The sequence below is a fragment of the Eufriesea mexicana genome, unplaced genomic scaffold (assembly GCF_001483705.2).
Source record: "Eufriesea mexicana isolate 0111107269 unplaced genomic scaffold, ASM148370v2 scaffold9187, whole genome shotgun sequence".
Classification (NCBI taxonomy): domain Eukaryota; kingdom Metazoa; phylum Arthropoda; class Insecta; order Hymenoptera; family Apidae; genus Eufriesea; species Eufriesea mexicana.
Window position 1 is genome coordinate 255,616 of NW_016916911.1, and position 25,299 is coordinate 280,914.

The 25,299-nt window shown below is 27.8% G+C and overlaps 6 protein-coding genes across 6 annotated transcripts; 4 read left to right on the forward strand and 2 right to left on the reverse strand.

Annotated features, from left to right (window-relative positions):
- The first annotated feature begins 196 nt into the window (after positions 1-196).
- Positions 197-916, forward strand: LOC108553056 (protein FAM32A). Its single transcript, XM_017907808.1, has 3 exons — positions 197-456; positions 593-725; positions 794-916. Exons 1-3 carry the CDS (start codon positions 371-373, stop codon positions 914-916), a joined length of 342 nt encoding a protein of 113 aa, XP_017763297.1. The 5' UTR covers positions 197-370.
- Positions 917-1,459: 543 nt separating this feature from the next.
- On the reverse strand, positions 1,460-4,121 carry udt (protein undicht). Its single transcript, XM_017907804.1, has 9 exons — positions 4,046-4,121; positions 3,538-3,786; positions 3,301-3,458; positions 3,067-3,214; positions 2,563-2,989; positions 2,344-2,498; positions 2,029-2,268; positions 1,730-1,962; positions 1,460-1,642 (listed from the first exon to the last, which is right to left on the reverse strand). Exons 1-9 carry the CDS (start codon positions 4,095-4,097, stop codon positions 1,460-1,462), a joined length of 1,845 nt encoding a protein of 614 aa, XP_017763293.1. The 5' UTR covers positions 4,098-4,121.
- Positions 4,122-4,928: 807 nt separating this feature from the next.
- Positions 4,929-6,542, forward strand: LOC108553055 (nuclear RNA export factor 2). The gene has a single exon (XM_017907807.1). It carries the CDS (start codon positions 4,929-4,931, stop codon positions 6,540-6,542), a length of 1,614 nt encoding a protein of 537 aa, XP_017763296.1.
- A 304-nt stretch (positions 6,543-6,846) lies between these two features.
- Positions 6,847-14,673, reverse strand: IntS1 (integrator complex subunit 1). The gene is made up of 14 exons (XM_017907795.1): positions 14,601-14,673; positions 13,843-14,022; positions 13,259-13,740; positions 11,883-13,172; positions 11,616-11,791; positions 11,376-11,528; positions 10,621-11,298; positions 8,764-10,551; positions 8,389-8,703; positions 7,850-8,312; positions 7,650-7,774; positions 7,398-7,588; positions 7,043-7,315; positions 6,847-6,962 (listed from the first exon to the last, which is right to left on the reverse strand). Exons 2-14 carry the CDS (start codon positions 14,006-14,008, stop codon positions 6,847-6,849), a joined length of 6,216 nt encoding a protein of 2,071 aa, XP_017763284.1. The 5' UTR covers positions 14,009-14,022; positions 14,601-14,673.
- A 327-nt stretch (positions 14,674-15,000) lies between these two features.
- Positions 15,001-22,818, forward strand: LOC108553046 (kinesin-like protein KIN-7I). The gene is made up of 15 exons (XM_017907796.1): positions 15,001-15,154; positions 15,590-15,824; positions 15,896-16,127; positions 16,202-16,524; positions 16,594-16,711; positions 16,797-17,109; positions 17,190-17,361; positions 17,433-17,571; positions 17,657-19,792; positions 20,153-21,092; positions 21,165-21,569; positions 21,642-21,758; positions 22,080-22,261; positions 22,371-22,541; positions 22,597-22,818. The coding sequence occupies exons 1-15, from the start codon at positions 15,001-15,003 to the stop codon at positions 22,798-22,800; spliced, it is 5,841 nt and encodes a 1,946-aa protein (XP_017763285.1). The 3' UTR covers positions 22,801-22,818.
- Positions 22,819-23,965: 1,147 nt separating this feature from the next.
- On the forward strand, positions 23,966-25,265 carry Sf3a2 (splicing factor 3A subunit 2). Its single transcript, XM_017907818.1, has 2 exons — positions 23,966-24,608; positions 24,717-25,265. The coding sequence occupies exons 1-2, from the start codon at positions 24,063-24,065 to the stop codon at positions 24,993-24,995; spliced, it is 825 nt and encodes a 274-aa protein (XP_017763307.1). The 5' UTR covers positions 23,966-24,062; the 3' UTR covers positions 24,996-25,265.
- The last annotated feature ends 34 nt before the right edge of the window (positions 25,266-25,299 follow it).

The window sequence follows — 25,299 nt, forward strand, 5'->3', positions numbered from 1 at the left end:
TATATATATATATGTACACATATATACATACATATATATATAAAAAAATAAATACGATGTAATCCATTTTTTTAAATGGAAGCTTGCCTTTGAGAAAAATTTCTATCATTGAAATATATGAACAATAAAGTATTGTATGTTTTTAAAACCGTAACGAGATTTTAAGCTATGTAAAATTATTCGGTACGAAAATGTTATTGGTCGACACACATGACGTCATAGCACAATCGATGATGCATATTGTCGAGAATCGATTTACCTTTAGAAGGTTCATTTGCTGTGCTATATAGAGGTGTATAGCGCGAAGTCGTGATATCTTATAATTGAAAATAGCAATATTAAATAATAAATATTTATTCAAAAAATTAATATGCCACCAACAACTGACGAAGATCCCTATGCACATGTAGCAAAGGGACTCCTAAAATTAAAAAATGATCAAAGCGTGAGTAAGAAGTACGTACGCGACAAACTTTACTTTTAGGTTAAGTTTGATTATATTAACCTTGACAGCAGTCAGTTCAGATTTGTGTATTTATGTTTAAAATCTTGTAAACTATTATTAATGACATTATTTTTCATTTAATAATAGAAAAAAGAATAAGGACGGTAAAAAGAGAAAGTTAGTAGAAGTGACAAAAATTACGGAAGAAGAAAAATCTAAAATACCAGAAATCAAACGGACAAAAGCCGAAATTGCATTTCAAAAAATGCAAGAAAAAATGGTAAGTAGTTATTTACTTGAAGATCTCAAATTGCGAAGTAATCTTACCAATCTGTCCATTACTTATAGCAAACAGAACGAATAAAACAAAAAGCCTCAATGACACATAAACAACGGGTAGAAGAATTTAATAGACATTTGGATAGTTTAACAGAACACTTTGACATACCAAAAGTCAGCTGGACAAAATAAATCTTTTATGTAATCTTTATCTTATACTTATATATAAAATGTAAGCATAAATGTGATATAAAATTAACATTTAATCTCATAAAAATGTATATTTTATTACAAATATTTATAAAAAAATATAATTAAATTGCAGATCTTTAAAAAAAATAATAAATTGAATAGAATTCTAAGGATTATTGCTAGTCTTTTCTGTAATACAAAAAGAATATTTAAATATAATACTAAAATATAGAAAGGCACATTTTATGATGCTGTTAATATTGTAATATAATAATAAAGCATTATATTACAATGTATGGTAAACATTCTTTATAATATACAATCTATAATAAATATATATATTATGTAAATATATATCCAATAAATGTATAATTATACAAATTTTATAAATTGTATGTACAGAAAATGGATGGAATTTGATGTATATAAGAGTGAAAAATAAGATTATTTAAAAAAGTAAGTCTAGTATCTTTGCTAATTTCTTAATATCTTTGCTAGTATCTTTGAATAAAATGAATTTTCATGATAAAACATATTAATGTACTATGTTTCAATTAAAGGTATATAAAGTATTCCAATTATTAAAAATAGGAATGAACATGAAAACGAAATTCTTGTACTTCTACTACCATAATGGAATACTTTTATATAATTCTCAGTTATAAGCCAAGGATTACTTCCGTCGTCGAAATACATTGGACATTGATCTCGTTCTCTTTCATATTCCTAAATTATAAGATTATATTAATTATAAAATATGTATAGAATTATATTTAATGCAATAAATGAGTTTATAAAGGCATTTTATATTACCTGTAATTCTACTGCAACTGCAGCACCTTCAGTATAATTACTACTTGTAACATCTTGTTTAAGATCACAAAATGGTCCAATAGCTTGAGACATGAGAACTTTATTTAAATCTGCTCTTTGATATACCCAGCAACGATATTTGCTGAAAGGATCTAGCTCATCGTAGGTTATTAAATACGACTTTAAATTTTCTTTCCAAAATCCAATACATTTCATTTTATAGTCCGGAAGACCTATATATTTAGAAAAAGAAAAGATGTAGCCCTTTATTTAATTTCGGTGTAACAATTTAGACTTACTGTAAATGTCTACAGGTCTTCCTAAATGATCTACTGATAAACAATAGGTTTCATCTATAGCAATTTCTTTTTGATCAGTATCGCATACAGAGAAATCTGAAATATTTTGTTTACAATAAATATTAGGACGTGGAGATAAAGTAACACCTCCTAAAATTCTAGTTTCAAATAAAACATCTCCTTTTTGAGTGAACATATACTTTCCAGCTACTGGACAGCGTACTGGTACAGGATTCTTAGCTAAAAGCATAATAAATATTCATACAAAAATTTATTTAAATATTTTAAATATACGAAAAAATATGTTGCACTGACCTAAGAATAAATCGTATTTCCAATCTTCCTTATTAGGAAACTGAACCCAAGAGCAAACAGTATGAAAATCGTCTTTAATAACTGCAATACCACGTCGATATCTAATAACATTATGATGTCGAGGTACGAAATCAAAACAGACATAATCTTTTTGGCTAAAAATAAATGTCAATTAATTACTGAAGTATAATGTTTACTAATTATATAAAATTTTTATACCATCCATCAACAGTTAATCTAGCCATCATTACTCTAGTCTCTCTTGATTCACGACAAACGTAAATCGTACGTCTATAACGACCTTCATCAGGATACCAAGTTTCAATTATGTGTGTTTCATTAATGAAAATATCTGCATCAATATTAGCAGTATTTATCCATTGTCCACTCATATCTTCTGGTAATCTGCATCCTGCCTCTATCACTTCTGCTTTAACAGGTGTTACTCTTAAACGTTCTGGACTTCTTTCAACTGTCTTTAATGTATTACATTCTGCAGTTATAGATACACCAATAAAAAGATCATCATCACGATTTTTTAGAAAACATCGATATTTTTCATCTTTTCTGGATTCTTTCGTATTTGCAACAGCGAAAAAATGATTTTTATCAACAAACCAATCTCCTAAACAGCTATATTCTACCACTAAAATAATATAATAAGAAAGCATTAAAACAAAAGACTGTATGACTTCTAATAAAGACCTTATCAAATAACATTACCTCCATCAAAAGTTTCCTTCATACCAACACACTGTTTATATGTTATATTGAATTTTTGATTAGTTATCAAAAATTGTGTTCCTGCAGTTTGGCATGATCTAATTTGTGCATCTGGGTGATTACATTCTCCTGTAAATCTGAATCGATTCTATAATAATAAAATAAAATAAATTACTTTATATATAGTTAATTACTTTGTTACATATATTCTTAAACGTTTGTAAATATAAAAACCTGATAAGCAAATTGCCAAACACCTTCAAGAGATGACCTACAATTTATAGGAACATAATTCTCCAAAAATAATGTTATTAACTGTTGATCAGGTCGTAACCCTTTACATACATTTTCCACTGTTGGTCGAACACCATTTGGCAAGTTTACACAGTATGCTAAAGTATAAGAGTAATGACACTAGTTTATGTTACATACATTTTATCAATTTTTATAAATTTGTCATAACTATTTTACCTTCAAGTTTTTGCAATACATTTACAGTCCTAACAATTAATTTAACACAGTGATAGCATGCTTCATTTTGGAATACAAATGTGTAATTAACATGATATTCTTCCAACATACTAACACACTTGCCACGTTCAGTCATTGTTTCAGCATTTATTTCTGTTAATGTATTTCTTCCATTTTCCCAAGAAAACCAAGTTCCTCTTATGACTAATGGAATTTGACAAGGACTTAATTCTTGAGCACAATATGCAACTGAAAGACACATATATTAAAGGAATATGAAATTATGTTTGTACATTGTGAAATATATTAAAAATTGTAAAATTAATTATATAATCTTAAAAAAATATTGAATAATACATTTTCTATTAATTGTACTTTTTAATTTAAGAAATGTTAAATAAAATTATTTAAGTAAGTAAGTGAATAAACAATTTATTACCAAGTAGAATTTTGTCAATACATAATAAATAAACATGCACATGTAATTTTACAAATCGTTAAGATTTACCTTGCCATACAAAGTATAAAGAAACTAAAAATAAATGCAATCGTTTTATCATTTTGTCGTTCAGCTGAGTGCAACAATCGTAAGTAAAAAAGAGATTCAGTTTATATTTAACAAATTTTCACAATACCCGAAATTAAATACTTGCATTCCCAACGCCCAACCCATCTGTAAATCATACTGTGCTGCCATCTGAAAATATTTAATGTGTATAATTCTTTAAACTTAAATTAACCCTTAGAATATATATTATCTATCTATTACAATTAAATTTTTGTTGATTTCTAAATAAATATTTATTATTAAATTGTAGACGCAATAAATACAAGTTTAAAGTTAATATAAAAAACACAAATTTTTCTATAAAACTAATGTAAAAACATTTTTCATAAATAAAATGTTTAAACCTCAAAAATTAAAGTTTTCAGAAAATGCTTGTTTGCTTTTATATACTAAAAGTATCTTTAAAAAATGTATATAATTTTGATAAATTGTTTCGTATAAGAAAAATACAGTGATCAAAAAATTTATCTAGTCAGATATGTTTTCACAATCAAAGAAGAAATTTAATATGAACTTAATAATTTTAATATCGAATACAAGTTGTTAAATTAGTAATGTTTTCCTATAATGTAATTTTTCTTGTATGGAGTAATTTGTGTAAGCAATTTATTTTAGGTCTGAACAAATGTATAAGAAAAATATTTATGTACTAATTACATAGGATTATTTTATTATACTTAGTTTTTTGTATTCTAAAACTATGTATAATTAAATCTTATATATACGTATGATCAATTTTATATTTTATTAATTTTAATATCATTGTACATTTTTATGAACATATAAATTTTGTAAATTAATATTATATGTATTATTAAGAACAATGGCAAATATGGAAGTGATTGAAAATATGGCAATTTGGGAACCATTACGACTGACACATATTAAACCATCATTTAATACTCAAGAATCAACATTAGCATCACGTCAAGATTTATGGCATAAATTCATTTTGTTTGGTGTAAGACAATACAAAGCAACAGAGGTGTTAAAAACTATTATTGTTGCTTGTGATCCTGAAATTATATTGCCTATTATGTACAAAGAAGAAAGTTTCAACAAAAGTACTTTTTTGACAAAATGTAGCTCAAGTGCTATTGAAAATCTTGTAAAGCAAGGTTTATGTGTGACATTATCAAATGGACAAGAATTACACATTGATATTATATTAGGATATACAGATTCTCAGAGTTTACAATTGAATCCTAATAGAATTATAGCACAAGCACTTTATTATAGATATGAACCCACAAAAAAAGTATTGAATCTTGATGACTTTGAAAATGAGAAATTATTAAATTCTCTATATTGTCCCATATCTTTACCTAAAGTATTACACTTTGTTTTAAGGTGTACTAAAATGGGAATTCTGAGCAACAATCGTGAATCACGTTTACCTGTGAGAGAATTAAGTCTAAGATATAATCAAATTACAGGAATTATCTTTTTTGAGAAGTTTTTTAATTATCATTTAACCAAATTAGATTTACGGCATAATCAAATTGCAGATGTGGAATACTTACGCTACTTCAGTGAATTTAAAATAAGTGAACTTTGGTTGGATGGAAATCCATTGTGCACAAAATACAACAAGTGTCAAGATTATGTACAAGCAGTAAAAAATGTTTTTCCTCATTTACAAAAATTGGATGGGATTGTAATAGGCATGGAACAAAAATTTGTTCCTAATATACAAAATAATTTTCTAAGAGATGGTACAAACACTTGTTTAATCAAACAATTTGTGAAGCATTATTTTATATTATATGATCAAGATGATAGGCAAGTGATGAATGGCTTATATGATAGAGATGCACTTTATTCTATGACTCTAGGACCTGTTTCAAATTATGTTCATAAACAATTAACTAAAACGTTTGTTACAAATAGAAATTTACTTAAATTTGTAGATTATGCTAAATGTCAAGAGTTTTTATTACGTGGTCCAGAAAAAATCATTTCTACACTCAGAAATCAACCACCTACAACGCATCATTTTAAATCATTTCATGTAGATTTATTATATGAAGGAGAGATCCATCTTGGAATTTCTGTGCAAGGAATGTTCTCATTTAGAGATATTCACCAATGTCCTCCAATGTTTTTCAACAGAACCTTTATAATTATGAAGAAAGAAGATAATGAATATTGCATTACTAATGATCAATGTTACCTTGATGGAACACCTGCTAATGGTAATTTATCAGGTAACAATGAAATAAAATTTGAATCAAAAGGTGCTCCAAAGTTCATTCCAACTGTGTTTAGTGTTTCTGAAAAAGAACAATTACTTACATTTTTACGTGAACTGACTACAATGAACATGAAATTTTGTCATCAGTATCTTGAAGATGCCAATTGGGATATTAGGACTGCTATAACAACATTTATGAATATGTATACAGTTAACAATGTACCACCTGAAGCCTTTCTATGACACATGTATTTTGTAGTTTGTTGTATATTTGTGTGTATATAAATGTCGTTATTCATATAAATACCTGTATTAAAATAAGAAATGCTTGTAATTGTAACTATAAATTTATATTCATATATAATATTAAATTAATATTATCTTATAAGCACAAATTTTCTTTGCAATTTCATACAGTAATTTTATTAATGTTATTCAAAAATATGTATTATGGTATAGAAAAAATAAAATAAGTGCAATAACAGTCTTTTTATAAAAAAATTTTATTTCGTTTTATACAAAATATAAAATTACAGTTTTTATGATATTAACAACCTTGCTGTGTATTTAACAGAGCAATGGTTTTATTAATATATGGTATAGTATTCACATTTGAATTTACTCCTAATTCAAATACTTTCTGCATCAATGGTAAAGCGTGTTCTATAAAAAATATAACTTTTTACAATTGTGGTACATATTATAAAAACAGATATTAGAATAAACTAAAGATAATAATATACCTTGCATACATAACACAATTTCTGGTAACTTTTCTAAAGCCGACATTAAAATATCGGCTCTAGAACTGTCAAGACACCTTTGAAATGCAGATAAAATATTTGCGTTTGATGCAGGACGATGTTTTAACGCTCGTGCTAATAATGTGTGAGCAAGAGACCTTATATTACTTTGTGGCGATATAAGTAATTCCGCTATATTATCTGTTATAGATTCCAAAACCGAGGGTTTTCGTGATGATAAGTGTTCAATTTCTTGAAGTGCACTAAATACATCTAATATGTCATATTAAGATTTATAAATTCCGATATTACAACAGGATTTTGACTGAAATCAAAGCATGTTTTCTAAACATACCTTCACCTTGTAGTTTAGATAATGTAGTTAGCAATGATGGCCAATGTTGAGGGATAATGGATTCTGAAGGAGGTGGAGTAGGAGGAATAGTAATTAAAATTTCTTCTACATCTTCTCCTTCCCTAGGTACTGGAATGCCTGATACAAGCGTTCTCAATGTAATTAAATTTGGATAGTGTATCTGCAATTCACTATATGTAAGTGTAAGCTGAGATCTGAAATCTATTAGAAGTGATCAAAATTATTACTTACTGTAGAGCTTGAGCATGTTTCTGCAAATATTTCATTGCTCTTTGTGGATCATAAGAAATGTATGCTTGTAGCAATGTAATAAGTCTATTTAAGAGTGGTATAAGATCTTTTATTGGGCCATAATTCTAAAAAGGAAATGGATTAGTGATCTTTAATTTTATTAATATGTATTAATAATACATAAATATTCTTTTACACACTTGGAAGCACTGAAAGTAATTTTCTAATGTATCTTCCAAAGCAGTTTGATGTTGTTCACTAAACAAATGTGGTTGTAACAACTCTAATAATCCCATTATTTGTACAAAAAGATTTAGATGATGTCCTGCTCTAAATTGACTAAAATCCAAATAGCATCTTCCCATTAGTGATGACGCTAACATTGGAAGTTGTCGCAGCACTAAAATAGGATGTACAGCAGCCATTTTTCGGGCACACAATTCGAAATCCTGAGACCTGGAATTCCATGACTTTTGTCTCGGTGTTGCTGCTAAAACAGTTAACAAAGAATGACTCATACAATCCAACACAGAACCTGTCCATTCTGTAATTTTTGCTGCTCCAACAAATTTCTTAGTTTGAAATGTGTCCAGGTAACATATTACTTTAGGTATCTTCATGTACATATGTAACAAAAACTGATGAACCATATCAGAGTCAACGCTGGAAGTAAAATATAAAAGCATGTAGAAAATTCTTGTTAAGTAGAAATGATAATACTACATTGAAGTTAACATACTCAGAGTCATTTATCATGTGTTTAGCCAAATACTTTACAACACTAGCTACTAAATGGTCATCTGTAGAAATACAATGTAATAACAAATCTAGACGAGAATCCATTCGAGCAAGTGCGGCGTTTCTATTTTGGCAATTATATATGATAACAGCTTCTGCAACTATATAGGCTACAAGTGTTAATAATTGTTTCTCATGTAAAAGTAAAATATTTTCTGGAACATAATGTTTTGGTGTAAATTTGTCTCTGCCTTGCCAGAGTTTTGGATTACAAGTTAAAGCCCATAAAAAATCTAAAACAGCTGTTGGATCATACCTACAAAAATAATACTTTGTCTTTATATGCTTTTAAACTTTTACAGTCTTTTTCACTTACCCATCATCACATTTATCTAATAAGTGTCCAACACATTTGTACAAAGTTGCCCAACTTGCTCTATGTGTTAATAAAGTTAATAAGTAAGGTCTAAATGAATGTGAGCTCATAACATTATTATCAACTTTCATTTGTATTTTCGTTTTCCCAAATAAAAGCCTCATTTGAAGAGTAGGACATGTTCCAATTAATTCTGGTTCTACAGATGCTAACCAATCAATTAATAAACCAGTTCGTGGCTTTAAAATACCTTCGTTACTATCGTTTACTAATAATCTTGCCATTGCTTCAACAAGAACATCGGTTTTCTGTTGTTTAAGACAAATGTTTAATAATTTGCGTCCAACAGCTTCTAAATTTACTGGATCTGTGCTTTCCAAAATAGATCCTGGATCTCGATTTTGCATTAACATTGTTAATTCCATACTTTTTGGTGTTTTAGTTAACTGCACATTTGCAAAATCTCTTAAAATAGATAGAACTGGTGCTTTTACATCACCTATTAGCTGTATTAAGTTTAAACACATATTACGAGCTAATTCGACCACTTGTTTTGAAGTAGATGATTTTTTCAAAGGCAATAATATTACCCGCATTAGGGTACAAGAATACTGTGGCATATGAACAAGCGAAGCTAAGAATTGTTTAACTTGCATTGAACTTAATACACTACATATGTGTTGTATTGCTAATACAACGGCTCCGCTTTCTTTGGCAGATTTCTGTAAGTCTTTTGCTAAAGTTTTATGCAGTCGGCGGTATGCATCCACTTTTTGATTCATTGGTATATTTTCGATGAATAATCTATTGATTAAATGTGGAACATCTGTTTTAACAGAAGATTGAATAACAGATTGTTTTTGAACCATAGCACTCAGGGGTAAAGGTTCCTGCAATTGTCCAATAGTTACCGCATTTTCATCAGGTAATTGCGGCTCCATTAATTGTAAAACTTGTACAAAAACTAGTCCACCCGTTGCTCCTCTTCTGTGTTGGACTTCAACCAATTGTGCCATATATGTTTTATCGAGTACTGCCTCGCCAACTGAACTTGGATCAATTTGCACACCAGCATCTAGTGTATGCAATAATTTAGTCATTGAAGGTACAGGAATACCGAAGCTCTGAATAAAAAGTACTAATTGCTGTGGTTCTAAATCTTTAAGAGCCGCATCAATTAAACGTGGTACACTACTCCTAATCATTCTTAATTTTAACCAATCTGGTATAAGTAAAGCTTCTTCACTCGTGTCAACGAGAAATGCTTTAGGTGGTTCTGTATTTAACGGAAACCAAGTTTCAAGTAGAACATCAAATAACACATCATCGTCAGAATCGTATGTTAATAAGATTATCATAGCGTGAACAACTAAAATATGCATAGTACATTCTTCTCCTGTACTCCATTGTACTAATATCTGATCTTGGCTCTCAGACCACGTATATTCTTCTGCTCGTGGAGATCGAGCCTTTTCTAAATAATTACAGAAAATTACCATAAATGCGTGTAAAGTTTGTTTAGCTTGAGAATTGTCAATTTCTGGTTGCGGTAGAATAGCTGCTATAATTGTACTCCGTTCAACCACTAATTGAGATATTTCATTAGCCAAATCAGTTAAATCAGGTAAATCATCGTCTGTGGTATGCGCAGCGAGATAAGATATATAAGCGTGAACCAAATCTGGATTATTTTCAACTTGACATGCACCTCGTAGAGCAGTAGAAACCAAAGATCGTACTGATAAAAAATGAGGTATAGACGGTAATTTACGAAGAAGCCAGATCTCTCTAAAACAAATATTTTATATTAACTTTCATCTCGAATAAATATTATTCAAAATGAAATTATTTAATTACTTTTCACTCTCTCCTTCTATGTCCATAGGTTCTTCCTCAGTAGGTATAGATCCAAGTACCATTTTTAAACCTGTAATTGCTTGAAGGCGACTGCCAGTCTGTTGACTGCTCAGTCTTCTTAAAAAGTATTCTAAAACTTCGTAAGCATGTTGTCGATCCTGTTCCGGATCAGTTAATAACATTTGAAGATGAGCTAATAATTGTTGTTGTCTTGGTTGTTTCTCTACAGCTTGAGCACTAGTAGATAATAAAAATTCGCAAAGACATTGTACAGGTAATTGACTAAGAGACCCTTCACTATTTTGTACAAGATCTGCTAGCCATGGCATACTTTGAGACGAACTTTGTTGTTGCCTCTGTATTATATCTAATAAAAAATCTGGTTTGCGAGATCGACAAAGCAAATGACCTAATCTATGAGATACATTTAATGATTGTATTTGTTCTAATACTGCTGGAGGTGGTCTTCTAGCAATACCAGTTGGTTCCATAGTCATTAATTGTGATAATAGTAAACTGTTTTGTTCCGATATTTGTATTCTTGTTGATGCAGCAGCTAAGTGCGATTCATATTCTAATATTTCTTGTTTTTCAATAGCTTCAACTTGTAGTTCTTTTGAACGTTCTTGTTCTATAATTTCTGGTAATGCCATAGTTGGTGGCGGATAAGAAAAATGGCTACAAATAATAAAAAAATTTACTAAGAAAATGACAAGTACTTTCCATTGTAAAGATATGAAAGAATTTAAACATACTTGGTGATACACATTTCCATAAGAGTTCGTAAAATGGGATATCGTTTCCATGCAACAGCACCAATAGTAGAAGGATTATGAGCAGCTAATATTAATAACATTATCCATCCCTTCCAATATAAATTCGATATCGCCAAAGTAGGTGGTACATAGCTAAACATACAAAAAAAAAAGTAAGTAATTAATGCAAATTTTTACTAAATTTGTGAAATTTACAATATTATTAGAATTTGTAAATACTTTGATGGTATATTTATAGTTCCGGGTGGTTGATAAATGCATAGATTAAAAATAAGTTCAATTATATCTAATTTATCAGCTTGTAATGTTGGAAAACTTTCAGAAGAATTAGCCGCTGCTCGTCTGATTAACTGATCCACTAAATCTAACGTTTCTGAATGACTAATACCATTTTCCTAAAAAGAAAAAAAAAAATATGAAACACTAAAACTATTGTATATAATAAACATGCTAGAAATGAATAAATTGATTACTTTTGATACATACTTTTGAAAAGCCAATCAGTAATAGTCTTAACAATGTATTTTGTAATAAAGGAACATCCGAAATGAGACGTAAATAAAATACTCTATCAGATTCGGGTGGCCAATTATCTAATTTATAATACTGCTCTGGGGGTTCAAGCAATAAAATTTTATGCAAAGCATGAAGTAGTTCATTCTTTCCAATGGCGTATGTCTGTGGCGCCGAATTCTGTAGCCATAACACGGCTTCAAATTGTATTGTTGCTACCATATTCTGAAATTGATGTAATAAAGCTATATCTTTTTTATCACCTCTTTGTGCCAATGCTGCGGCTTCTTTAACTTGTGGGCTGATAGCTAGTAACATACATAAGCACAATAAATCTGCAATTGAAATGAAGACTCGTTCCTTGAATTCAAAATTAAGCAATTGTTGCGCTATATCCTGTCTTTCGGACATCAACGTACGCGCAAAGGTAAGTAAATTAATATCGTGTCGACAAACACGTACGATCTCTCGGAGCAAAGCACGTAAAGGTCTAAGATAATCTTCACGATTCATTAATAAATCCTGAAATATTTCTGCAAGTAACTTAGCAGCTTGTTCAGATAAAGTTTGAAACATTACACCTAGCATTGGCATATTGTTTGGATTTCTTGCATTAGATAATTCATTATAAATTGTATGTTTTAAAATAGTGAATAAATTTTCAGGATGTAAGCCAATTAATTCCTTTACACCGTTTAGATATAGATTAATTACAGCTTTAGTTTTCAATCTCATTTTTACTAATTGACTTATAACTTCAACATCTCTTTGTGTATGAGAAGTACAATTGTAACAAATGTAACTCAGTAATTCTTGGGCAGGTCTCATTAATTTTGGGTTGTGTAACCACATTTCTAATCTTGGAACAGCAATATTCCTAATTTCTACAAAACCACAAGCTGAGGAAAGTAATTTTAGAAAATTTTTGGTAATTGACTCTGGTTGTCGTCTGTTCAACTGTTCTTTTACAGCTTCAAGAACAATGAATTCTATGTTCTCTATACAATGAGCATATCTGGGAGTAATAGGAAATTCTATCTTTTCTTTATCCCCAGAAAATTGTACAGATGAAGATCCTGGATCTTCATCATCAACTGTAGATGGACTGTGACAATCACGTGGTGTTAAAACAGATAGCTCTGGTTGTAGAACACTTTTTGGTGGATGCTGCGTATTAAATCCTGTTAAAATATTATCTACAAAACCTTTGCATTCTTCATGATCAACCCAAACTCTTTCACCTAATGCATCCTCAATGTATAGCTATAGAAAGGGCAATAAAAATTAATTCCAAAATAAGTATTGTATACAAACAAAATAAGTATTAACATAATATATTCATAAACAACCTTAACAAAGATTTCTGGCCAATTTCTTTTATCATGAAATCCCTTCATTAATAAATTAGCTGCCAGTACTGGGACTAATGGGTTTCCTTTTGCTTTATAGTTGTGTCCTTGATCTCGTTTCAACAAAGATGATAGTGCATGTAATATACAATCATTTGAAAATATAGAGGGACGAATTTTTGCTAAGTATAATAATCCCATGTAAACTAATGTATCAGGTTTCCATTTCTGATTCTTGAGTGTTTTTATGGCGCCACAAATAATACCTATAACTTTATCACCTTCATCATTATCATTAGCTTCCAAAACCATTGGAACAAAATCTGCTGGATCACTATCTATCGCTACTAATTCCCAAGCTTCTGCACTTGAGAATGGTGGACGTTGATGAGGAACATGTGCTGCAAGTTTAGGTTTTTTTTGTGGAATGTATTGAAAAGATTGAAGAGATCCTGATGGTGCTTCCTTTTTCCTATCATTGCCTATATAATTTTTCATATATCATATAAACAAATTATATTAAACGTTTTGTTTAATTTTCTTTAAATCTTTATCTAAGCACATATTAAGAACATTTTATTTACCAGAAGTTGAAGAACTACTACTTGGTTTAGAATGAATAACACCTGGCCTTTTAACATCAGAACTTTCATTACGTGAACCTTTGGATCCAAGTGCAAATAAATCAGAAGGATGCTGAGCAATCTTATTCTTTGCACCCCTACCAATTCCTGCTTTACCACGATCCATTATGATGCTCAAGACTTTTAAGTTTAAAAAGAATAAAAAGCATTATTAATAACCTTTAATATTGTTCATTTCTTTTAATAAAATAAATAAAAATATGTAGAAGGAATGATTTCTTTTTTAAACTTATAAGCTTTTATAACAAATTTTAGGAGTATCCTAAACTATTATATTAGAAAATATTTTGTATTGAGTGCTAACCTATTCAACATCTATAAAGTGAATTTCCAGAAATTGCTTTTCCAGAAAATATATCTAGTACCATACATTACTAGTAACATTAGATTTATAAAGTAATCTATTACAATTAAAAATGTATATATAGAAATATCTTTTTATGTCAATGAATTATTGTTTTACAAACAGGATGTTATGGAACAACAACAGTAGCAGACACCGCTATCGATATCATTTCTTACAGATTCGATAGAATCGAATCGATAAACAAATAAGAAAGGAAATCGTAAATTTAAATTGATGAATAATAATTAGAAGACCAAGAAATACAAATAATACCAAATATTAATAATACATATATAACCTCCTGTCTTTTAAGTTTTCCTTTATATGCTTTATTGGTTTAATGTATACTTACATAAAAAGATAATGATTTGTTTAGAACTTAATTTTTTCTATTATTTCTACTCTCAAAAGCGTTGCTATTAACTATCAAGAAAGCATGAAGTAGTGTATTAAATATATATACAGTTTCAAGACATAATTTTTAAATTGTATATTTAGCATATAAAATTCAAATATTCTTAGTCTTATCACGTTCTTGCTTCTTGCATTGCATGCTTAAATGAACCAATCGTATCATAGAAAACTTAAATTTAAATTTAAATATGTGTTGAAGCAATCGTCATTTCAAATAACAGTTACGATCTGTCGAGCTGCTTTGGATGAGGGTGGAAATACGTACAAAACAATTTAAGAGCGAAGTGGCCATATATAAGAAATTTTAAGCTACTTCGTTCAAGATATTATTTCAAAAAATGTCAAGTAATGTTAAGGTGGGAATCAAATTAAGTCCTTTGATTAAATGCGAAAAAGATGAAAATTTATCAATACAATGGGTCGTGAAAGAAAATTCAATTATTTCTCTACATCAAGAAACAAAAAAATGGGACAGCAATGTATTTCATTTTGGTATGTGTTAACAATTTTAATGATGTTCCGATTTTTTGTTTATATACATACAAAAATATTAATATAATATTTTGTAATGAAATTACATCGAAATATAACCTACTTGTTTCTCTTATAAAATTATGTAAATTAAGTAATTAATATTCAAAGTTTCTTTAATTGTCAATTAATCAATCAGCAGATGTTTGTCAGTATATTATATTATATAAAATATTACATTTTACAAGTCACTAATAATTAATATTTATTTTATATAAAGAAGTAATAGTAAGTGTCATGTGCATTGTATTCTTTATAACCTATGTTTTTATTTTACTGTAAAATTTTTAATTAAAAAAAAAATGATTGATTAAGCAATAAAATTAATATATATAAATCCACTATATTTATTTAAGAAACTACCAAATACAAATAATTTTAATATCTTGTTTATAGATTATTGTTTTGACGAAAATACAAACAATGCCCTAATATTTGACAGTATTATAAAATCTATTGTTGATGGCACCATAGATGGTATTAATGGAACAATATTTTGTTATGGTCAATTTAATTCAGGTAAAACACATACAATGATAGGTACCCCAGAGGATCCAGGAATAATTCCACTTACTATTAATTACATATTCAATGTTATTTCAAATATCATTAAACGCGAATTTTTATTAAGGTTTGTATTATAGATAGAAACTTAAATCATAATTTGTAAAATCATCCTAAAGTAATGTGTATATTTTTTAGGGTATCTTATTTAGAAATTTGTGATGAAAAAATAAATGATTTATTAAATACGAACCAAGTTGATTTACAATTATATTCAGATGATAATGAACAAATAATTGTTGACTGTAAGGAAGAAATAATAAATTCTTCAGATAATATGCTATCTATAATGGAAAAAGGAATTAAGAACAAAAAGATAAAAGAAAATAACAAGAATAAACAGATTAATGGCCATAAAATATTTCGAATTGTAAGATTATATGGAGTATTTTATATTATAATTATTTTTTATACATTAATATATTAAATTTACATATACTTTAGATAATTGAAAGTCAAGAAGTTGAAGGAGATTCATCAAATACTGTACAAGTATCACAATTAAATCTGGTAGAACTTATAGGTTTTAAAAAAGTTTATTATCCAGATATTGTTGATGAACATCATACTGACATATCTCTTTCGGCACTAGAATCAATAATTGCACAGATAAGTAATTCACAAAATATTCAAGAACATATTGATTATGATTATCATAATAGTAAATTAACAGAATTTCTACAGACATCATTAAGTGGAAATGCTTTGATAGCAATAGTGTGTACAGTTTTACCTGTTGCTTTAGAGGAAACATATTGCACTCTCTCGTTAGTACACTATCTCTACAATATTATTCATAATTTTACTAGTATTTAAATATTTTGTTTACTATTTAGATTTGCATCACAAGCTAAAGATGTCAAAACCAAACCACAAAAGAATGAAGTTATATCTGATTCATCACTCTTAATACGTTATGCAAAACAATTAACTAAACTTCAAATAGAATTAGAGGTTTGTATAACTACTTGTAATTTTATTTAAAAAATTAACAAATTTTGATGACCATTATTATGTTATATGGGAATTATTTCATTAGCGAATAAAAAATGGAAATTCTTCTGTAGAAGAAGTAGAATCTAATAAACTGCAACAGAAATATCAGATTAATCACTTATTAGAAGAACGTATAAAATTATTAAAGACTCAAATTATTTCTGGATGTACAAAAAATTGTGAAGAACCATTTATATGTAAATCTAGAAGAAGAAAAATTTGGTATAATCCTGGAACATTCAAACAATATTTACCTGTATTTCATACTCAAACATGTTTGCCAACAATAAAAGAAATTTCATCTGAGATACCACAAAAAAAGAATATTATGCAATCAGTTGACATTATAAATCAAAGTAAATTTATTACATTGTGCAATTTGATTCATACAGTATCTTTTATTATTTGAAAACATTAAACTGTTTTGTATTTTCAGCATTTCAAACAGCCTTTACAGATTTTGAATTAGAATTAATTGATTCTGAAACAGATTATAGCATCAAAGAAAATGAACATGTTAAATGCATGAAGAATGAATCTGACATAGAATCTAAAAATGATAATTTTCTTTTAATACCAGCAAAAAAAGAGTCTCCACAAATTTCTAGGTATGTATTGTTTATTAATAAAATATTTATATTTTCTAGTGTAGCTTAGTATTTCCACTTTTCTGCAATAGCAATGAGGTATCTGCTTCTACACCAAAAGGTATTTTACGGAAATATATTCTAGATCTGACAAGAGATCTTACCGAACTTCGCGAATTTACAACTTTAGAAAAACAACTGATATGTGAAGAAAATCATTGTTGTACAAACGTAAGTATAATTAATATATATATGCTTTAATATATTTTATAATTTAATATATTATACATTTTTATAATTTCGTACTTTTTTCAAGAATTTAAAACAACAAATGACGAAGCAGTTTATTTGTTCCGGTGTCAAAAATAACGAAATTGATGATTATTATACACATTTAATAATACGATTAGAAGAAGAAAAAGCCAAATTATTAGAAGATTTAGAGATAAAAACTCAAGAATTGAATCACATAAAGAGTTCTATTCAAAGCTTTAAATTAGATATAGAAAAATTGCAAGAAACTATTTATTTATTGTCGAATGAAAATATAGAAATGTCAAATAAATTATCTACCGAAAAAGAACATTCGAAACAAGCTGAGCTTCATCTTCAAAAAACAATCGATACACTTTATGAACGCATTTCAAAAATCACAGCCGAAAAAATCAATTTAGAAAGCGATAGAATGTCATTGAATGATAAATTAGAATTTTTTCGTTCAAAATCATTAGTAGAGTACAACGAAGAACAATTACTTAATAAATATCAAAATGAAATTGATTCGTTAAAAACAGAAAATATTGAATTATCATCTGTTATTGCAGAAAAAGATAGAGAGCTTGAAAACATTAAAGAAAGTAAATCACTCTTATATAATCATGATTGCATTTACAAAGATAAAGTTATATTACTTACAGAAAATAATAAATGTTTAGTAACAGAAAATAATGAACTTTCTTCTGACTTAATTGACAAAATTGAGAAAAATGATATGCTGAAAGAGCAGTGCGATATCTTGAAAAATAAAATGTCTATGATACAAAATACGAATTCTGATGAAAATGACATAGAACAATTAAGATCAGAAAACAATATTTTGAAAGCTGAAATTGTAGAGTTAAAAATGAAAGTAACAGTATTAACTGATGAAAATGTAAAGTTTTCCAATAATCTATTAGAAAGTATAGATAATTTTGATCATTCACATAATGAAAAAGCAAATAATGATGCGATAATATCGAAATTATCTGCAGTATCTGATAATTCTATAAAAACAAATGAAACTGGAAAGAAAATATTACAAGAAGAAAATTACGAGGATTTGTCAAATAAAGTTATAATGTTACAAGACGAAGTTGCTCATCTATCTCGTTTGAATAAAAAATTAAGTGACTTAAAACTATCATCCTGTAGTCAGTGCATACATTTGAAAAACTTAAACGAAAGTCGTAGAGCCCTTAAACTTCAAGCAAAAGCTTTAAATCATAAATTGGAAGATTTACAGAAAAAATTTGATCGTAAATGCGTAGATACCGAAATATTAAAACTTAAAGTTCATCAAGAATTGAATGTAAGTTTTACTGATGCTTCTTTGAATGCCAGTTTTATAGATGGGATGAATGTAAGCTTGGTAGAGGAAAAAGTTCAGTACTTAAGTAATGAATTACACACTTTAAAAGATGACCATGATAAATTATCAGTTCTATACAAAGAAAAATGCGACGAACTTGAAAAACTTCACGATGAAGTAAGTGATGCAAAAAATACAGACGATAGTTACAAATCAAAGAAACATATCTTTAAAAATGAAACAAAAATCGAACGTGTGCAAAAAAGTATCGACCAAGTAAAAGAAGATATAGATGAAATAAAAAAGAATATTGCTCCTATGTTTCGTAAATTACAGACGGAAAGAGTTAGCTTATTGGACGAAATTAGTATACTAAAAGATACTAATGAAGAATTACAAGAAAAAGTGTTAGATAAAGAGATGTCAAAAACTATTGCCTTGGAGAAAGTTCAAATTCTTGAAAATGAATTATCAAATATGAATAAAGAAATCGAACAGTTTTCCATGAAAGAAAAGATAATGCGAACCGAAAAATTGACGCTGGAAGTAGAATTAGAAGATTTGAAAGCTGAAAAAAGAAATAAAGATATTCTTATTACTACATTAAGTCAAAAAATTAATGATTTAAATGAATGTATATCATCCCTAAAATATGAATTAGATTTAATAACTAATGAAAAAAATGAATTAAGTACTTCAAATGAGAAAATTGAGTATGAATATAAAAATAAATTAGAACTATTAAGAAAACAATACAATGAATTGGAACGAGAAAAACAAATAAGCGCAGAAATAGAACAACGTGCAATACTGTGGGCTAAAGAGATAAAAACAAATGTAAATAAACTTGAAACTGGGTTGAGGAAACAAGAAAATATATACGAAGAATATAAGAGAAAAATTTGCCAGTTAGAAAATTTTGTACAAGAAGCAGAAAATGAGAAAGAAATACTGAAAGAAAAATTAGAAGCATCTAAAGCTCAATTAACTGATTCTAGAAATGACATGGCAGATAAATATAAAAGCGAATTTGAAACAATGAAGAAAAAATTTGAACAGTATACAAAAGAATCTGAAATTAAATTAAATAACAATAATCAAACATTAAATAAATATATGGAAGAAAATGGTAACTTAACACAAGAACTTAGTAAACTTAAAAACATCAAACTAGAATTCCAAAGTCTACAAGATAAAGATAACACAGAAAAAACATTAATAACTATTAATAAGGAATTAAAAGAAGAGTTAGATACTGTCAAAGAATGTATGATAAAAGAATTAAAGTCACTTAAATCTGAAGTACATTCTGTAGATATTTTAAATAAAACTGCAAAAGAAATTTTCACAATTTTTTTACAGGCACTTATGTTAAAAGAAGAAGAAATAATTAAGAAAATGAGAGAATTATTTGAAAAAGATAAACAAGAAATAGAAGATAAAAGACAACAAAGTGCAGATGCTGAGAAGCGTGTAATGTTATGGGCTAAAGAATTGGAAACGGAAATTGAAAAATTGCAGATTGACTTAACACAGAAGGAAAGCTTGTGTAAAGAGCAACAAAATAAATCTTATCAATTAGATCATCTTCTAACGGAAAGTAATTATGAAAAGAAAATACTAAAAGAAAAAATAGAGGTATTAGAAATAGACTTTAATAATTTGCAAACTGAATTTAATAAACAGTGTAAAGTGGATATTCAACAAAAGGGAGAAGCATTCATCGTTGCACAAAAACGAGAAGAAGAAGTGCAGGAAGCTTTTAAACACAAAGAAATCGAACTAGAGTCTAAAATGAAATCTGAAATAGAATCATATGAAAAGAAAATAGAAGAGATCATGTGCACTCTAGAAATCTATAAAACAAAAAATATGGAATTAAAAAATAACATTGAAGGACTTGAAGTTAATGAGAAACAATTGAAAAATATTGTGGAAGCAAATTATTCAGAATTGAAAATGAAACAACAAATCATACAAAAAATTACTCTTGATTTTGAACAACTTACAGAGGTTTATAACAAAGTAAATGATGAAGTACAACAAAAGACGATTCAAATTGAAAATATTACAGCACTTTTAAAAAATAAAAGTGACATGTTTTTAGAAAATAAAGCTAAACTTGAAACTATCATACCAGATTATGAAATGCTACAAAATCAAGTTAAAGAAAGGAAAGAAAGTATAGAACGATATAAAGAAGGAATAGAAAAATTAAAAATGGAAAAAGATAGGCAGATTGAAATAATTAAAGATAAATTAGATTTGGAAGAAATCAAAAATGTTGGATTAAACAAGCAGTTAAATGAATTAAATAATAAGAATATTGCTTTAATAGAAGAAATAGATGAACTGAAAGAAAAGTTTGCAGAATTGCAGAAGGTAAATATAAAATTAGAAAAAAAAATAAGAAACAGTGTTAGTAAAATGAAAGTTGAAACAGAGATTGAAGAATTAAAAGATGAGAATAAAAGATTGCAAAATAACTTGGTAGGTGCAACTAACCGGGTATCTGAACTGCAAGAGAGTAAAAATAAAACTTTCCTAGAATTAGTTAATTTACAAGGGCAATATGAATTACTGTCCAAAGAAAATGCTGAAATAAAAAAAACTTTGTACAGATCCAAACAAAGTACTTCATATCCATGTAAAGAAGATGGTAAATATGATATGCTAATTCAAGAAAAAGATAAAATCGAATTAGAATTAAAAAACATAAAATTATTATTAGCACAAAAAGACAAAGAAATTGTAGAATATGTAAATCGAATCAAAGATTTGTTTCCTATAAAAAAAGAATTTGAGAACCATCTCGAAGAATGTAAAACATATATCCAGCAAAATGAAAGTAAACTGGTTAATAAATTAAAGAAAAAATTAAAAATTTTAGAAGAAAAAAACAAAGATCTTGAAAATCAGCTTAAAATATTTCAAACAAAAGTACAAAATAATATAAAAGAAATAGAAAATACAAAGCTACACGGTGAAAAAGACCTTTGTAGTTCAAAAGAAAAACTTGAGAAATTACATATGAAATTGAATAATTATCAAAATGATAGTAGTAGTTCAAGTATTACTAATTCAATTTTTGAAAATAACAGAAGAAGACATAGCAGAAATGAAATATTTAATCAAAGAAGACAATTAGAAAATAAAATAATTGATGCAGATTCCATTGAAAATGAAAAAATATGCGAAATATTAAGAAAAAAGATTTGTGAGTTAGAGTTACAACTAGTATCAAAAAATGGGCAAATTGCAACATTAGAAATTCAAATCCAGAGTGAAAATTTTCCTTACCAACGAAAATGCAAAGAACTAGAAGAACTTTTACTTACATTTCGTAAAAAGGTGTGTATAATACTTTACTTTTTAAATCTTTTTAAATATAAAAATTAATTAAATTAATTAAAGATAATCATAAATCCCTTTTAAAATTAATAATAGTATTTTTATTTAGAATGCTGAACTCAATTCTGAGATGAGAAAACTTCAAAGAACTCTAAACGATATTAATGCGTGGGATTGTGATATATGTAGGCGATGGCGTATCAATAGAAGGAGTCAGGCATGTCAAACAACATTTGATAATGCATCAAATTTTTTTACTGTAAACAACGAAATAATTGAGGTAAGTAGAAGTATAAAATACAGTAATCTTGTGTAAAAACGATTAACTTGTATAGGATCATGTAAAAATAATGAAATTGGAAAAAGAGAAAACGTTGATAAAAGATATATGCCGTGCACGGTGTCGACAAATAAAACATTTGGAAGATAGAGTAAGAGAATTAGAAGAAGCACAATCTACATCATACTCAAAATGTGTCGAATTTTTAAAAGAAAAATCTGATGAAATAACTACTTCTACCATACATTTCACCAAATAATGTGATATGGAAAGAAACATGAACCTGTGAGAAACATTTTTTAAGACAAGTTTTACTTTAAGCTATACTATCATGAATAAATTTCTTTTCTGTGATGCTTATCTATTGGAGTGCAATTTCTATAATTTATTTGTAACAGTATGGCTTTTGTTTAATGAAATTAAATAAAGAGTTATAGATATTTCTTTCTTTAGAGCCAGAATTAAGACAAAATATTTATATATTATTTATTAAGTATTTACATATATTGCTAACTTTCAATTTTATTTTCATAAGCATGTTATTTTGAATTTGCATGTTATTCTTTACATTCTATTTTTCTTTCATCTTATTTCTTGAAAAATTAAAATTTAGAGATGTTGAATTTACAAATTATATATTTAATGTTTTCTACAGAGCAATGAAAAAAGAAAACGTACTAGCTAATGTATTAAAGTTTGCAAAATCTTCAAATAATGGAAGAAGATATAGACATATGGAAATAATTATTAATAGTATATGTCTTCCAAAAATTATAGCTTAAAGTATTATTAAATATAAGGAGACTACTGCAATTCAAGTATTACGTTCATTCCTTCTTTGCAAAGATAATGTAAATAGTAACAATATTAAAATATTTATATTTCTGAGGTATTATATTTTTGTATTTTCATAAAACAATGTAAATAATGATAGTAACTAATTAAGAGTAACTACTTTTTATATGTAATATGACGTTGAAGGTGGCTTTATATATGTTCACATCTTTCATGCCAACTTTATAACAAAATATGATCTGTGGTTTCATAGAATGTTCACAATTCAATTGTATATTGATATATATATATACATAAAATGTGCCATAAATTAATTTCTATTCTGAGTTCGAATTTAAATTATATAATTTAATCATAATATAACAAGAAAAAAAACATGTTAATTAAATTTATTGTTCTAATAATGATGTCAGTAAAAATGAAAAAAGTTACATTATAAATTCGTTCAATAAAATATGAATAGAAAATATTTGGCGTTAAAATTATTTTACCTTTTCCATTTGAAATTGCATGAGATGCCAACACATCTTTACTGGTAATTTAATTATGTTTCTTACGTTGCCTTCACTGACATTCTGATAGTTTAGTATATCCTGAAGTATCAAAGAATTTAGTGTGTACAGGTTATTTTATGTCAAAGTTGTATTCCTTTGCTTGCATTGCGACAAGGAAACATTGATGTATTTTATATTCGAATAAGTGAAAGAACATAAATAAATATCAAAAATGGATTTCCAAAATCGTCCAGGAGGCAAGACCGGTGGAGGAGGTGTTGCATCCTGGTCAGAAAGTAATCGAGATAGGAGAGAACGTTTACGACAACTTGCACTAGAAACTATTGACCTCAACAAGGATCCATATTTTATGAAAAATCATTTAGGCTCTTATGAATGTAAATTATGTTTAACTCTTCATAATAATGAAGGTAGTTATTTGGCTCATACACAAGGTAAAAAGCATCAAGCTAACCTAGCTAGAAGAGCTGCTAAAGAAGCAAAAGAAGCACCTCAAACACTTGCCCCTGAAAAACCTAGAGTAGAACCAAAAAAATTTGTAAAAATTGGAAGGCCTGGTTATAGAGTAACTAAACAACGAGATCCAGAATCAGGACAACAAAGTTTATTATTCCAAGTTGACTATCCAGAAGTTGCAGATAATGTTATTCCAAGACATAGATTTATGTCAGCATATGAACAAAGAGTTGAACCACCAGATCGTAAATGGCAGTACTTATTGTTTGCTGCAGAGCCATATGAAACTATAGCTTTCAAGGTATATTTACTTTCATATAAATTAGTAAAAACAAGCAAACAACCATATATAATAGAAGATAATTTACCCATGTTTCATACTTATGAATATAATTGTATAATGTTTTAGGTACCTAGTAGAGAAGTTGAAAAAGCTGAAGGCAAGTTTTGGACACATTGGAATAAAGATACAAAGCAATTCTTTTTACAATTTGCATTTAAAAATGAAAAGCCTTCAGTTGGCAAGGTACCACCACCTCCAGTTCCTTTAATACGACCTGGTTTAGGACCACCTATGGTACCAGTTCCACCACCACCAAGACCACCCATGTTTAATCCTGTACCACCACCCCCAGCACTTTTAGCCACAGGCATGCAAATACCTCCACCACCTCCACATATAGCATAATTTTTTATTCAAGAATAACAGAACAAAATAAAACGAAAAAAAAAATTCAAAACAGTGTCGAAATATATATTTTTTGTTTAAGTAATTAAAATGTATGTTTTTCAAAAGTAATGTGAAAATGTAATTTATCATATATCATCCATTCCTATTATATTGTTGTACATTTATTAATTACAAAATTGATTTATTAATGCTAAACATTGTAAACAGTATTTAAAATTTGGAGTTTTTATATACGTATAATATAAAAAAGAACAGAATATTAAATAATTTTTCTATTTTTTTTTTTTTTTTTTTTTTTTTT